Below are 17589 nucleotides of genomic sequence, written 5' to 3'. Positions count from 1 at the left end.
AACCATTGGAAAAATGAAGAATGGGCAGCAGAAGCTAGGGAGGGAGAGTCCTCTGGAGATGGAAAATTAAGTTTTGTATCTGAATCTCCCAGGAATCACCTGACACAGCCATTCACAATTTACTATTGAATTCCATGTAGGCAGAAATTGGGTTTTATTCCTCACATTATCTAGCATAATGCCTACTCCATAATAGACATGCAGTAAATGGTAAGTAAATAAATGATTGAATAAATACTGAAGATAACCTACAAACCACACACTGAATGGAGCAAGCTACTAACACATCACCATGCAAACTCTATTCCTACCCAATATGGACACCTCCAGATCCAAAGAGATGGAAAGGAAGAAAATATCCATGATTTAAGAGAATTGTATTTAATTCACTAACTTAAAGAAGAACATTTAATGAGGTCCCAGTCAGTATCAGTGTCAAGTGCTGTGACCAAGTAAAGCAAAGGGATGGTATGTGGAAGGTGGCACAGGAGTCAATGGTCCATTCATTTGCAAATCTTTAATTGTACATAAGAAATACATCTGTGTTTTACCAGCTAATTATTGTTGCTTTTTTTACTTTGCTTTTTGGGTGACAAATCACCTAATTTCTTATTGTAGTTTCTTGTGCCATTTAGAACTATATAAAAAATCCTAGAGCTTCTTGCCTACTTCCTGATAGCTAAAAAGCAGTATTTCTAGTAGTAGACACTTAACTTTGATAGAACATTACATAAGAACTTCTCTGGAAAAATGAGATTTCAAATCCTGTAACTTAATGTTTCATACACAGAGGAGAAGCTCAAATTATTATTAACTAATAGTGATACTGCCTCCTAAAGTTGTTGTAAGAAATAAATAGGTCAATACACCTAAATAATGAAAACAGTGTCTGGAATTCAGCAAATACTTAGTCAATGTTTACTATTATTGTTGCTGCTATTATTTCTCCAGAGGGTGCAAATAAGGCACTGGCACCAAGGAATCATCAATAATATTGTCTTGTTTTCACTGGAATGCTGTCCTGTTCCCCAAGCTAGATTCAGTGACCCAGAAGTGGATAATAAGTACAACCAGAAACTCCTTTTAATATCATCCATCCTAAAGTAAGCGAACAACAATGAGCAGCCGTCTTCCTTGAGTTCACCATGCCATCCGCTTCTGGTGTCGACCTTTACAATCTCATGATAATTTAATCAAATAATGTTATGGAGATAAGTTTTGAAAAATTTTAAAGTGCAATTTAAACTGAATAGAAGCTTTATAACTCTGCAGAAAAACCTTCCGTAGGTGAAGATTGAATGTTCAATAAGTAATACATTTTAAAATCTGCTAACCAAATACTGGTTTCAAAAGACCAGATTACTTCATAACATGATATATTTAGTCTTATAAATATTTGTATTTGTAAGCCTAACATTTCAAAAGGTAAAGTTGGAAGGTTTGCATATAGCATTATACTTTTAAAACCTAAAAACTACAAAACAAAGAAAGGCAGAGTTCTTTTTACAAGCTTTGAGCCAAGCAATTGATTTTTCTAACACTCTGTTATGTAAAAAATAGGCATTATAATAGTAATTTTCCCTTATTTCATAAAATTTTATATGAAGTTAAGTAAAATAATATATATGAAACCCCTTTGCAAAATGTAAATCATTCTGCAAATGCATTATTTTTATTATTTTGTCTTGAAATTTATAATGCTCACAAATATAAGCCCACTAACCACAGATGTGCATGTACATACATAGATGGAGATAATATGTTTGAGTTCTTAGAAAGAAGCCAGAAAATTATAGCATGTGGTATAATTATTTTCCTTCTTTGCATCTATTTTGTTCTAATATGCTCATTTTAAACTTGGAGAAAATTAAAATAATGGAAATTATAGTAGATGATTCTAATAGAGTGTACAACAGAGTATACAAATTTGAGGGTAAAGTCAAGAAAAGATTCCTGTCTGATATTTAATTACTGTCTAAAATTTAATCCTGTAAGAACAAATTAGAAAAAAAACAAATGACCTTAATTAACTGCATCATTGACCCACCCTAAGAGACTTTGGAAATAGGTTGCTGCTCAGAGCAAAGCATATCTCAAATCTAATCATGCAAATTGGGTGATGAGATCTGTGAGCTCTATGGTGGTTTTGTAATTTGTCTCGCATGAGGTAACAGTGACTAACTTTTAAAAATAAATAAGAAATATTTTTTTCTAAAAATTCCCAGTAATGAGTAGTAAAATCCTTTATCTAGGTAGAAATATCTTCACAGCAGAATTATTAAAGTAAAACAGATCACCTACATCAGTTCGTACTGGTAATGTCTGCACCTGTTCCAAAGCAATTAAGTGATAAATTAGGATACCAATAGAAAAGTTGTCTGTCAGGGTATCTTTATCTTTGGTTCAAGAAAGACCCTCCTTGTGATCTAAAATGCTCAGAAAAACAAATCATATATCAATTCATATCTTTTTTTGTTTTCCTCATTAAATACTGAAGAAATAAAAAACATTAAGGAATATTTTAACTCTAGGAAACTAGATGAATTTCCCTTTTACATTCTAGATCAATGATTCTCAAACTTTAGTGTATATGAGAACATTCCAAAGAGCTTCTGATAAATGCTCATTGTTGGCAATGACTAGATTCTAGGTTTCCAGATTTCCAAATTGACTTCTCTTGATCATTATACTATTGTCATCTCTGAGAGAAATGGAAAAGTCAAGCACCTGCATCTGAAGAGCCATAATCTAGACCTGCTGGCAAACCACCCTCTACAAAAGGCCCACCTGATCATCCAGGTGACCTTTCTCTCTTTTGCCTCCTCTTCCATTACTACTCTTAAAAACCTTGATTAATATGGCATATCCTTGATTACCCAGAATTCTATAGGATAAATTAATTAACAAATTATATGGAAATTAATTCTACTATCCCTTTTATAGACAACTTCCTAAATAAGTGCTGTTAAGAAGTAAAAATGTTTGAAGCAAATACTTTCAGTGACTATTCTCTGCACAGTTGAAATTTTTGCAAGGCACATGCCAATGTTTTATGAGAAAGGAGTAACAGAATGGGAAACTAATGGAGAGGAAGCAAAGTGATTTATAGAGTCTTTGGAAAATGTTATTTATATTTAGGGTTTCCTCTCAAGTTGAGTGTTTCAAGATTTTATTACTTAAAACAAGAAGAAAGACCTGGCTGTTTCTTCAATCACAGTTCCTTGCTTAAGTAAGATTAGCTCTGCTTTGGAACCTTAATCAAATATTCAAGATACCACTCCTCACTTTTTCCTGCCTGAGAGAAATTGCTATGTTATAGTTACATCTCGTTCAATTTGCTCCTTACTTTCCAAGGGATATGGAAAATATATGGAGATCCAGGGAAGAGACACATCTGGTCCCATAACCATGTATGGGATTAAATGAATGATAACTTCCACTTTTAGCTCCTGGGGCTCCTCTGCTATTGCCTTGCGACATGACTGTGGAAACCTGCTCAGTCACCCTAAGAAATATGCCTAAGACATTCATCTCCCCTTACAGATACCCATCCCTTAGCAAGCAGCAAGCGTCCAAGCCAACTCTCTACATAATGCTGCAGAGGTGGTATTGCCCAACTCCAAGGGGTGCTGTTCACCCAGACAATGACATGAATGGAGCCCCTTGGGATAGAGCAACTGGCGGCCCTAACCCAGGGTAGCCCCTCCTGTAACACCCGTTTCTGTTGGGAGAGATTAGAGAATATTCCTTGATGATGGTGGTGGTGATGATGGAACTAACAATGATGGTCAAAGTTTGTGAATACCTACAATATGCTGATGACTTTACCCACATGGGTCTTTCAAAGAAAGAAAGACCAAATGGAAAAAAATGAATAAATACCAAAGACTTTGTGGGACCTCTGCCTGTAGCCACCATTGTCCCCTTAAAGCAGAGGGTAAGTGTAGTGGTGTTAATTTATTAGAAAATTAGTTTCATTGGATTTTTTTTAAGAAAAGGTGATGAAAATTATACCTAGCAGAAATATACAAGTAAGTATTGTTACCTAGTCTAGTACTAATTTTTTGACTTCAGAATTTCCTCTATTTCCTATTTGCAAATGTATAGTGCTATCAGAATAAAACCATGTTTTAAAGATTTAAGGTATTTATTCATCAGTGATAGTTTTGGGGGAGATTTAAACAAATAAATTGAAATCAAAGTACTAAAATTAGTAAAGAAGTCTTATAAATGATCCCTCTAGCAATTCAAATCCTGACAAGTTACATTAATCACAATAAATGCAAATATTATTCAACTTAATTGCTAGAGTCTTGGTCTATGCCTTGGCAGTAATAATTTCTGCATTGGGTGAAACACAGAGACCACTAAGATCTCAGTCTAACAGTCACATCTCTAGATTTCTATGCAAGATTGTTTCCAATCTAATAAAACAGTCACCAGTTTCTGATTTTTAATTCTTCACCCCCACTCCTAACCTGTGAAAACTTTAATGGGTAAGTTCAATATATGAAAAAAACTTTAATCCTCATTGCTTTTACAGTTTAATTTCTTTTTTAAATTCTCATGATGTGATCTTTCTGAATACTTCCTTTGAAATGAAAAACAGTCAAATACCTTTGGTTAAAATATTTTCTTTCCACCACTCCTGCATCTTTAGACAATGTAGGGGCACTGAATAATTAATCACAAGAAATTATTTTATTTAAATATTGAGAATAATATAAATTAATATTACAATGAAAAGTAATGGCTTGCTAATTTAATGATAGTGATTATGAATTCCACTCTTGAAATAATGATGCCTGTTTTTAACAGAAAATCATTTTACCAATACTTCCAGGCAATTTCAAAAACTTGTCTTAATACTAGATCATTGCCAAAGGCCCCAGGACCTGAATAAATGCATTCCTACGTTACTGTGCAAAATCTATCACATTTTAAGGGCTAATTCTTTACTATAAAATCTGGATCTCAGTCTGTTACTTATAGAGGAATAACATTTTCATGTGCTGCTCCAGAGTTCTTCAAGGCAAATGAATGGAGACATGTACTTCAGACGAAACCTGCAACCTCCTCAGGAATGGGGGAAAGTTATGTTAGCCTTTACATCTTCTAATATCCCAACTGAATCCGACTCCCCTCAATGCAACACTCAGTCTTTTCTGATTTAACTCCATGCAAGTGATGATAAATGCTACACTGGTGTCTTGAGGATGATAAACCAGAAATTATCTTCCAAGTTTTGCTCAGATGCTTTGAACACTAGAGTCTGTCTTTTTCCTAGGTTAAGAAATAGATATATTGTTTTAGTCATCATACCCTGGAAGAAAAGACCACTTAAATGTTAGAAATTTGGCTTTGAGAAGTCAATCTAGTTTGCCAAGCATAATGACCCTATTTCTGATCGATGAGACAATATCTTAGATGGAGGAGTGGCTCGTGAAGTATGCAAGAGTCAAGAATAAGAGAAGCTTGCTTTACACTGGAGAACAGAGGTGTTGAGATAATGATTTAGGAACAAAGCTCAAGAGGAGAAAAGTGCAATGACTTACCTGCAATACTTTGGTCAAATTGTTAAACAGAGCTTGGCCAGCACTCACTTTGTATTTGACGCCTCTGACTGTGCCATTTTTGCTTAAAATGTTGATTCTTCTTGTACCAAAACCCTTCTCGATGGCAGCCCTCACTAATGCCAGCAAGTTATCTTGATCGTTCTCATGCTCATCACCTTCAGATCCTACGTGACCATTTTGCTGTCCATCAGACTCGCTGAGCCCATCTATCCCACAGATACTGGCACATTCAGAATCCAGAGAACCTGATGGCTGTCCATCTTCATACACCTCCTTCAGAACGCGCCCGCTGTGAGATGATGCGATCCGAAACCGGACTTTCCGGGGCCTGGCATGCTCTGACTTCGTCTCCCTTTTCAACATGGTCACATCCACCCACGTAAACAGTTCACATGATTCTGGCTCCCTTGCTGTTTCCTTAGTCTCCTTGACACACAGCAATATCAGAGCTTAATTCTAGTGACAGCAGCACTCACACAAAACTAACGTTGAGAGGAAAGAAGATTCCCAAGAACTTACAGTGCATCTCTGCTATTAATAATGAATGTGTGTGTGTGCTATGGTTACCTTTAAATTAAAACCTGAAAAATGATCTCAGTCTTTAAATATTAAAAAGTCACAGTGGACGCCTTAACAGGATAAGTGCAAAAAAAAAAGTGGCATACAGTGAAACAGAAGATAAATATGGGGCAAAGAAATGAAAAATTTGAACTTTAAAGCCAATGGTGAACAATTGAAAAGGATCTTAGCAGCAGAAATAGCTCTAGAGTTCATCATCCAGAGTGGAGGCCAGAGATAGATAAGGAATCAAATGTGTAAGATGGGAGGTGTCATAGTCTTACAGTGCTTATTTCTTCTGATGGTGAACTTCATTTATACTTATTTTAGAAAATTCAGAAAATAATACCACGAAGTTGAAAATAAAAGGCACAGATAATCTGACTAGAGATGTTAATTTTTTTGTCTTTTTCCAGTGTATATGAATATGAGGTGCTCTGATGCTCACAAAACTACACTGTCCAGCCTCTTGCATTTAAAGGAAGAGGACAGGAACGCCTAGCTTTTGTTGATGGGATGTGAGCAACAGTGATGCATCATTTGTAGACCAAGGCAATTAAGACATGGGCAATAAAACTGTACATGTAATTTCTCTTCTTTCTCCATCCATTAGCTGGATGGCCCCAGCAATCTTAAAGCCAAATACTGAGTGTATCAGAGTAGCAGAAAAATTCACAACTACCATCACCCTGCATAGGACTATGTCATGAACAAAATATAAGCCTTTATTGTATTAAGCAAAGAAGATTGAAATTTAAGGGATGCTTGTTATAGCAGCTATCATTACTCAATCTGACTAATGGACTTTTATGTATAATCATACTGCATTTATTTAATATCTTGCTTTTCTCATTCAGCATTATATAGTGAATCATTTCTTACATCTTTATTTCTGAAAAACATGAACTTTATGTGTATATTAGAAGTCCTAATAGCTGTACCATTTTTCATTTTACTCTTTCTGGACTGCTAGATGTTAAATTTATTTAAAATATTTAGTAATGCTATAGTGAATATTCTTGTTCAAAACTCAGTGTACATATCCAAGTAGTTCTTTAGTATAAATTCTACTGGGTAAAATTGATAGGCTGAGAATTTTTTAAAATGTAAAGCTTTAGATACAAACTGCCAATTACTTGCAAGGAAAGCTGTATAATTTATACTTTTACCAGTAGATGAGTTCCTGTTTTACTGTACTCTTGCCAGTATCAACATTGAATATTATCAGTTTTCAATAATTTTCACTTTGCCAAATTGAAAGCAGTCTATGTCATTGATGTTATCGTTTTCTAGCTTTTGAACACTACTGGTGATTTTCATTCTGAATATTTTCTTCATATTGAACTCTTACAGAAGAGAAAGATGGAGTAAAATGAGAAACTCTACCTCATGGCTAATGAAATTGGAAATCAAACATTAAAGAATTCTATAGGGTGCCAGAAAATAATGAGAGGAGAGTGAAGTGCTGGGGGTTAGGAAGCTGTATCAACTATATCTAACTGACAATATAAAATGGCTTTAACTTGGCAAAGTAAAAGAGTATATAGTCAGAGTATATAACAAGTACTTCAGAGAAGAAACACTTATTGAGGTGGAAGGAAAATAATAATGCAATATTACATCCAAATATCCAGATCTTTCAGAATATACAGTAGCTAGTGGGGAGGGCATAGATATTAGTGTAATCAAAAAAAAAAAAAAAAACGAAATCCGATTACTCATTTTGTCCCAAGCTTCCCATTTAATCTGCCCCAGCTCTACTTTTCTAGGCTTTTCAGTTGGAAAGTATGCTGTAACATGAGCAAGATATTTGAGTCAAAGGAACCGTGTTTCAAATTCTTGCATACCTTAGTGAGAATGTTCTGCTCACCACTCCAACCTTCAATTTTCCCAGAAGTAGAGTGGAGACAGTATCTACTGCAGGGAGTTGTATTTGCAAACTATCTAGAACATAACATTCAATGTGTCTGTGATGGTGTGCACATATGCTCTCTGTCCTATAGATAAAAATAACTAATTTTAGCCTGAATAAGGCAAGACAATGGCTATACAAGATCACAGTCAATAAACATATTTGAGGAATAGAAAGAATTCATTAGAGTGACTAGAGAGTTTGTGATATTTTAAATATGTTTTATATATATATATAGTGTGTATGTGTCTATATACGCACATACACAAGTGTGCGTATACATGCATATATAATATTTTTAAATAATAGGACTAGTTAAGAGTCCTCTCTTTCAGTGGTGAACTGAAAGTCCAGTAGACTGGAACCAGTCTTACACGAGTATAAAGAGTATCTATTAGTGTAAGAAGATACATGCCCTATATAATATACCCTTGATAATTGTATTTCACACACTCATTCTAAACTAAAATAAAAATCAAGCCGTTCTTTTCAGTAGGTAAATCTTTGCCACTCTTCTTCATTCAGGCAATGGGTGAGTATTCCGTAAGTATCTATTGAGTGCCACCCAAGGATAATACATTGCAAGACACTATGGTGAATATAAAAATACATAAAATTATGTCCATGCTTTCCATTAGTAACATATGCCTAAAGAAAATAGCTAGAGTTCAATGCAGTGTATTTTAAGCGCATACAGAATCCCTCCTCCCTGAAATAACCGAATTTCTAGTCATCACCAATTTAAGACATCAACACTATTCTCTGTTAACAATTTGTTCCCAGCTGCTTAATGTTAATATAGCAACTTCTAACTACTCATTTGCACTTTTTCCCAGTATAATATTGATATTCCTAGATTTACTTATTTTTCTAGGTTGGTATCCTCCCTTCAGCAAGAATTTCCTTCTCTTCCTTCATATGTACTCTTGCAATCATTTAGTCATTTAACAATGTGTATTGAGTACTTACTAAATGTCAGAGAGCTGTTGGATTTATACAGGTGAACAAATAGGCATGTTCCCTGCCTTTAGAGGTAGATAACACACAATAAACAAAGATATAATAAAAATTATAACTAGCATTATTACAATTAAAAAAGGGGTTCTAATGAGAAATTATAAAAGACAGGAGCCTACTTTACCAAATAATCACAATAAATTCCTCTGAAAGGAGACACAAAACTAGGGTCTACCAAAATTAGGAGAGATTGGTCATATAAAGGCTTGAGGTGGGCAGGCATAGTTGGAGATATTTCCTCAGTTGCAGTGGTGTGTGTAAAGGGAAGGCACAACACCACTCAGTTTGTTCAAAGAATTTTTAAAAGTCAGATGATTGAAGACAAGTATGAATCTCATTCTACAAAGCTCTTCTCAAAAGAGGACAATACTAGCAAGACCTTTCTTTCCTAACGTGACCCTTACTTTATGCAACAACCTCAAAACATAAAAAAACCATACACAATATTACCAATATAGAAATATTTCAAATATTCATAAGGTTTGACACCATGGGCACCTATTCATTTAAAATAATAAATTGTAAATTCCAAAAGCTATATAAAGGATAGAATTTTGCATTAATAAAACTAGAACTACTTTGGAAAATACTGTTAATTGTGAATCCAATGGAAAAAATTCCCATAGAAATGCTAGACTTAAGCCTGAATATTTCTTGTTGATATCAGCCTTTCAGTCAGAATATCTAATAATTATTTCCTTTTTGTAGAGAAAGCATGACATCACAATACAATTATCCTTTTCCTTGTCTCCAAATATTGGCCTACATGCTATTTTGCATGTGATTGCCATTGTATGGTGAGAAATAGTTTTAATCTTATTCATGGTTTTTGGAGTATAATTTTTTTAAATCCCCTGAATCATACATGTCATATGTGCAAAATGCATCCATTTGCTGTGTTTTATGACTATCACATCCACCATTTCATTTTTTGACCTTGAAAACACTAAAAATTGATTATTGAAAGTGAAGAAGAAACTCTGCTCATCATTGGCAAAACAGTTGACTTTCCTCCAGCCACACATCTCTGGATAGGTCATAAGACCATTCCCGAGTGCTAGAATCAGATCTATTGTTTGCATGGGAAGAACCGATCAGTTCTTATTTCCTTACATTGCTGATTAGAGTGGAGAAAGATTTGCTAACCATCACTGAAATAGGGAAAATAAGCTATCACTGAAACTTTTTCAGCTTACAGAATATTGAACGTTTGTTAACCAACAATAATTAACAAATCAAAATCCACAGTTCAATTATTGATTTGAAGTGCAGAGAACTTCTAGTCAAAAACTAAGTGCATTAAGGAAAGTGTTCTTCGGAAACAGGACTATTGTCTTATTATATAATAAAAATGGATGATTTCTTACTATATAGATTAATGATTAAGAATGGAGGTTGCTAGTATGCACAATGCTGAGTTTGAATCTTGGATTGGCCATCCTCCAAATGACCTTGAATTTCAGTTTCCTCATCTTTCAAATAGTAGTTCCTATTGCATAGAGGGTTTGGAAAGATTAAATAGAATGATGTATATAATGCATGTAGTACCCTGCTCAACAAGTGATAGCTACAGACTCATCAGTTACTTAAACTTACCTAAATATACATACTGTTTGTGAGACAGGGAAAGCTATAGAACCGAATCAGCATAATTAACTGACAGGGAATCAAGGCAATACCATTCTGTTTCTGGTCTGATTCTAGGATTTCAACGTTGAACCAATCTGTCTTCACTTAGACACTGGAAAAGAACTCTAATTTTCAGCACCTTATTCACTCTGTACATGTTTGGACTGAGAGTTTACAACATATTAAGTGCCGTACTGGGCACAGGGGGTTTCAGTGCTGGCTTACATCCTGTCATTATGGATCCTAAAAGGGCATGGTTGCTCAGCTATGGACTCAACACATCCTCAGACTCCTGGGCTGCTCAGCTATGGACTCAGCACATGCCCAGCATTTTTGTTGGACAATTACATGAACTCTCTAAAATTAACACAACCACAGGTGAAGGAGGATCAAAAAAGAGTCCCCAGAACAACAACATCCCCAAGTACACCTTTACAGTCCAGTTTTCATCTTTGATTCCTTCACTATATCCTAAAGGGTATACTGAATATAAACAGTTCTCAGAGAAATATTTTAGAATTAAAATTAGCTAAGTTAGATTTTAATGTCAGAAAAAACTGACCTCACATTTAGGAGACAAGTAAATAACAACTAACATTACTTCCGTCTCTTTCTGTCCTGCTCTCAGTCCATATGTGAAGTGGGATGTGTTTATTTACTCTTCAGGCAAAATATCTGAGTCATATAATACTATTGGTGTGTTTAAAGGTATCATCTATACTACATTTGAAGTTGTTGAATGTTAGAGAGTAAATAGTATACTCTGCCTACAGAAACCAAGCCCAAAAAGAAATAAAAGAGCAGTGAATCAAGTTTAACTATGTGGGTGCTGAATACTTGACTTAGTTGCCTTCAATTTATAAACACCAAGTGATTCAAACATTCATTCCACTTAGCACCAAGTAGCTATAAACTCAAGCTTCATTCTTGAACATGAAACAATGATTTCTCTGTATCTCCTCTTGTATAAGGAGTTTCTTGTATATTGCATGAATAAGATCTTCAGATTGGGAGAAAAAAAAAATCACTTTTTTATCCTTCCCCAGTCACATTGTCATTATGTAGAATAAAAATAAATATGATAGATTTTTAAACTCATTGCATTATTACTCCAGGATATTAATGTACGGATTCAACATCTCCTAATTCCTAATAAAGAGATAATCAGTGAATGAAATTATGCACTTATATTTTTAATACATGGGAAGTCCACTTCTCAAAATTCTGCTTGGAACCATATCAAAAGCAAATCCAACAGTCATGGGATGGAGAAAAGTTCAGACAGGATGTATGAACAGGCACTTAAGAATAAAGATTCATGAATAAAGCATTAAAAATACTGAGTCAGACCTAGAAGTACTCAAGGTATTCTATTAAATACCATAAAGAACAGTTTATTCTTGAGATATTTATGGAATCAGGGTAGAAACAAGAGAACAGGAAAATAGAGTCACAGTATCAGAAACATCAGCCTTAGAAACTAACAGTAGTTTTCCAATCAGCAGATTTCAAAAGAATGTTAGTACTAAATGTAGTAGCTTAGAAGTGTAAATCCCTAAAGTGTCAATTTATTTTTCCATATGAGAATGTGCTTGTAGGAAGTGTAAAGGTCCTTAAGAATTTTCAAATCTATTGAGATAAAATGACAACACTCTCAGAAACTACTCACTGATAAATCGTTCTTAGTCATTGTTTTAAATTGATGAAAAAGTAGAAAGTCAAGAGAAACATGCAAAACTGATCAGAAATCCTTATGCTGAGACAGTCTTCCTGCATTATTCTTGTGGTTGCATATTTCTTAAAATCATTGCAGGTTTAACATACATTATCTTTTACCAACAAATGCCATAACTTTAAAATGATTGGGCCTTTCCAAATTAGAGTATCACAAATTTTATTTCATAATCATACTGTCCTTTTTTTCTTTCAGGACCACGATGTTAGAATAGAGCCCTGGGACAACCTAATTCCATTTTGCTATCATCATTGCCATGGCAACAGGGGACTGTTGATTCTACTGTCGGAGATGAAGGTTAAAACAGGCAAAGAGAGGAAAAATGGGGAACCAGAAAGACAGAAGAAAACCCTGTGCTCATTTAGAGAACTAGAAATGTCTTTATTTTTTCTGATGGGATTGTAGTTTGGGCCCACAAATAAACTAGAAAGTTATTTAAGGGCACATGAGTGGTGCCAGAAAGAGGCCAGAAAGTTCCCCTGAAGAAAAGGCATGATAGGATATGGATTATGAGCTCTGTGGCTGAAAAAGCACATCACTTGGAAAGCACAGAATCCAGTCAGGTCTCCCAAAGTGCCAGTTAGACACTGAAGAGAGAGCTTTTGCCGATATATATATTTTTTGCATCATCTTTTGCAAAATGAGTTAATGCAGTTTCCAAAGCTTTTGCATATATAGACTTGGAACTCTAAGATAATCTGACTTATGTGGCTTTGATCTGCTCTGTTTGCAAAAAGGATCTTTTTCCAGTACTAATAAATATATGTCATATTAAAAACTAAATTAAAATGCATGAATCATTTATATTGACTGTCTGCCATTAGATGATTATGCACAGAGAATATTTCAGGTAATCCTTGCTTTCAAGGAGTGTATCTTCCTGAGGGAAACAAACTACAAATAAATTAAATCATGACAAAGATGGGGATACATGTACAAACTGAGTAAAAGATCAGTCCTTTTGGGTTAAAGCTACCGTGATAGGATATGGATCACTATGCCTAGTCTGCCTCCTCCTTTTGCACAAATTGCAGTGCCTGGGGTTCACTCCTGCTTTGTGGCTAAAAGGAGGATGCGATGGGTAAAATTTGTTGTATTTTGCCAATGTCAAGGAGAGAGTGTCAATCTGGGATATGAGGGAATAATGGAGTGATATCTTGGTATATGTGTCCCTTTTGGAACCCTGAAATGGTTTGAAGCCCTAAGTTTGCAGGGGTGGCAGCCAGAAGTCCAAGGTCTATTGGAAGACATGACAAACTCTAGGGATAAGCCTTACTGCTTTGGGACCCAGGAAAAAAATGAGATGAGGAGCTGAGGGGACTATGGTCCCCTCTTCTACATAAAAACTCTGCATCTCTGACATCCTGGAGAGTGATGATTGCTGGGAGGACCAGATAACATCCTCGGCACGGACACTGTGGCTTTGCCCCCAAGGGGCGGGGCAGCAGTTGTCCTCTGTGAGGCCTATCTAAGCAGCTGCAGGGGCAGTGGATGTTGATAAGCATGAGCCCAAAGGGGATGCCACATGGGGCTGTGTAGTTCTCCATGAGTTTCACTGAACTCCCTTTCCTGAAATAATTCTGGAAGCTTTGGAGTTGGGGACCCTGAGATCCAGCCATCCATCAGGTGAAGGCTCAGAGCCACTGTAATTAAGGAATCATTTGTTTTCTCAGGCTGTGGAAGCCTGCAACATATGTTCACCAGTGCATAAATGTGAAAGGTTCAACCTAGGAAACTGTTCAGGTAGTGGAAAGAGGGGTCTGGGGATCTTAGCACTGCCGAATATTTACTACCATATTTCATCAACTCTAAGGCAGGTGTTTCCTCACATGTTAACATCTGTGAAAATGATGTGCCTCTGAGCCTCAGATAAGTCTGTGATGGTCATGACATAGCTGTCATTGCCTGCACATTAAAACTTTGCAGACTGGTTTCACTGGTTTGGAAGAAAATCCAAGGTGATAGTAAAGCACATTTTACGAAATGCCACATCATCGATGCTCTTGATTGCAGGAGAGACCGACTGCGTTGAGTGAAAAAGCACACACATTAATGACTCTGGGTGGAAAATGATTAATAAGAATCAAACTCTGAGTATGAACATATTTAGGAATATTCTAACAATTTGTTTTACATTTATTTGCCTCTATATATATGCTCAAGGGTGATACATGACAGTAATCTATGTATAAATACATCTAGAAGAGCTTTTTCCATATGTTTAAAATAAACACTTCAACAGACAATAAAATGTTGTGCCATACTTAAATTAGCAGGCCTTTTTTCTTTCTCAGTGGTTCATAAAATAAAGTTGCACCTTCCAGCTGATGGTATCTTAGACTGATAAAAATATGGGCATATGCCACAGTATTCATATACATGTAACTTTTATTTAATGCTGTGCAATATGCAGAAGGACAGGCAAGAAAGAACTTAGTAACCAAGAAGAATGCATCCTTACTAGAGGTCTGTCAGGAACCCACCAGGACCCAGAGGGCGGGCCATTCATTTATTTGCCATCTGCATAGGATCACCTTTCTGTTTAATAAAGTCAGCCTCAGAGGGGCATCCACGATTTCCTGCTGCCCACTCCCACCTCCCCCCATCCTCTTCCTCCCCTGCCTCTGCTCTCCTCCGAGGACACTAGCTCAATTTGGTTGTCACTGTGTGGGCACAGCCACTGAAGCTAGCTTCTCTCACACCTCTCTGGGGACAGGCTCAGGACTTTCACATGTTTCAGAATGGAGCCTCTCTGAAACTATAGAAATATTCTCTTGCCAACACTGATCACATCTCACAACATAAAGGTGAAGCATCACTGCTGGTTGGGTGTAAGGAGAGGAAGGAATGAACTGGGTGAAACAGACAGAGAACAGTACCTATCACCTTATTTAACTTCATAACATCCCTGGGAATAGGAAATGATGAAATACCCATTTTACAGATGCGATTGGGACCAAATGGAAGTTATATACAAACTCTAACAAACACAGATAGAAAGAGCAGTGAGAACAGCACATTAGCTGTCACACTGGGGAAAATAATCTTATATTTTACTTAAAATAGTAATAAGCAGAGTATGTGTTAATAATGACCACTCACATATGTTTACAAATGTTTATTTATGAAAAATTTATGAAGACCTATTTATAGGGGGTCTAATTTGATTTAAAACAAAATAACTGCCATTATTTCTTTCTTACAAGGGCTGAGAGAACACTGAAAAAGTGCATACATAACAACACAAATTAAATGTAAAACAATTCAAAAATTAGGCAGAGGAAGAATAAAGATAGGAGGTAAATATTAATATAGCCACTTTCCAGACTGAAGGAAGTGAGGCACCAAATGAAATTATTCCTAGTTCATTGTTTATTCCACCATTCTATGTCTTATATAAATGAAACATTTGAGTTGAAGTTTAATGCCCAAAACTTTCAGAAAGTCAGAAAATCAATCCCCATCTTTTATTTTACTTTTTCCCTTACAAACCCAAATGCTTTATTTCCCCGCCCATTCATACATTCAGAAACTACTTTTTAGTACTTTCATGTGCCTGGCTTTGCCCTTGGCCCTGCCCGTACAAACGTGATCAAGGCTAATCCTCACCCATATGAAGGTGTCTGCTCTACTTCTTCCTCTTCAAGGCATCATTCCAGTTCAAATACCAACACAGAACAATTTGAACATGACTATTTTAACCTTTAAAAGTTCCGAAGTTACACCTGTAATCATTTGTGTTTAAAATGGTAGTACTCTAAGAAAACACTCTCCTTGCAGTATAATTCTCTTGGTTCTAAGTAAGCACACTAAAAAAGTGTTTATTTGTGTATTTCCTATTATATAGTCTGCTTTGAGCTCCCTTATTAAGGAATGTATTTGTCCTTTGTAAATAAGTACCTAGAATTATGCTGTCCTGATATAAAGCACATTGCATAGCAAACAACATCCTATCATCGAAAAAGAACATTTTTGTGGAAGGTTATTTCATCTTTTCAGATGTTTTCCTCACTGCCCCCACCACCACCACCACCACATGAAAGTCTAACTAAATCCCAGGCTAATGCAGAATGTCACATTTAAGAAAAGAACCATTATCAGCACTCTTACCTCTCTTTTTCTTACACTAGGGCTTCTGGAATTCCTTTTATGTACATCATGTACACTATACACATAGAACATCAGTCTAAAAGGTTGAAGATCACTTTCAAAAAAGAATTCTTAATCAACTCTGTGGATCTATTTAATTTTTTTCTGCAGAAATAAACCCTTTTTAATATCAGATATGCTGCTCAATATAACAATATTGAATTCTCCACAACCAATTTATAGCAAATCATTGATGATCTGAAAGTATCATTCTAACACTCAGTATACTCTTGAAGAATTGTATCAGAGATGATGATGTGGGGGAGTGAAGAAATAATCCGTATGTATGTCAAACACCTGAAAATCCTGAATCATGAATCACTATAGAATTTAATGTAAGTGTTGGCCTAATTTTACTCAACTTCATAAGAAAACTTACAAGGAACTTTACGATGTGAAAGGTAAACATATTGCTAAAACTGGGGAATTTTATTTTTTAATTACCTTCCATCGTAAGATACTTCCAGCCAATGAGTCTTCCTACATAAGGGGCATGTTTCTCACCTCCCTTGACTAAAAGCATGCATAGCAACATGATTGCCAAATTGTATAATGTATAGAATTGCTCTGGAACACAGGCTTTCATTTCTTTCCAGTTTACCTTTTTTCTTATTGAATTATTTCTCTTAATATAGATGAAATTTCATTAGTTTCCTCTAACCAAAGAGCTACACTTATGAACACTTCAAGATCAGTGAGAAGTAGATTCCTACTCATGTGCAAAGATCAGCGATTCAATTTATTAATTTGATAATTACACTGTCTTAACTGTAAACTTGTTTATGTCCCATCGTAGACATATATTTTATCTAAATACCACAAAATAAGCTTATCAGTTAAACAAATGATACAGTCCAATAATTAAAGTCCAGCACTGAGTATGTTAGAATTTTAAATCATGGAAAAAGTCCATGGTAAACCAATTTTAAAAGTAAATTATATGTAATAAGAAAATTTCTTTTTTAAAAACCACAGACATAAAGCTAATTAAATGCATAAATGTTGAAGGATAT

The 17589-nt window shown here is 35.4% G+C and overlaps 1 protein-coding gene across 1 annotated transcript in view; it reads right to left on the bottom strand.

The window, feature by feature from the left end:
* Positions 1–5939, bottom strand: part of GRXCR1 (glutaredoxin and cysteine rich domain containing 1) — a 121874-nt gene extending 115935 nt beyond the window's left edge. The window contains exon 1 of the mRNA XM_036905463.2: positions 5556–5939. Coding sequence (XP_036761358.1) covers positions 5556–5939 — 384 coding nt within the window. The remainder of the gene's footprint in view (positions 1–5555) is intronic.
* Positions 5940–17589: the final 11650 nt, after the last annotated feature.

This window comes from Manis pentadactyla, chromosome 5 (assembly GCF_030020395.1).
Source record: "Manis pentadactyla isolate mManPen7 chromosome 5, mManPen7.hap1, whole genome shotgun sequence".
NCBI classification, from domain to species: domain Eukaryota; kingdom Metazoa; phylum Chordata; class Mammalia; order Pholidota; family Manidae; genus Manis; species Manis pentadactyla.
The sequence above is the reverse complement of the archived record's forward strand: the minus strand, read 5'-3'. Positions and strand labels throughout refer to the sequence as shown.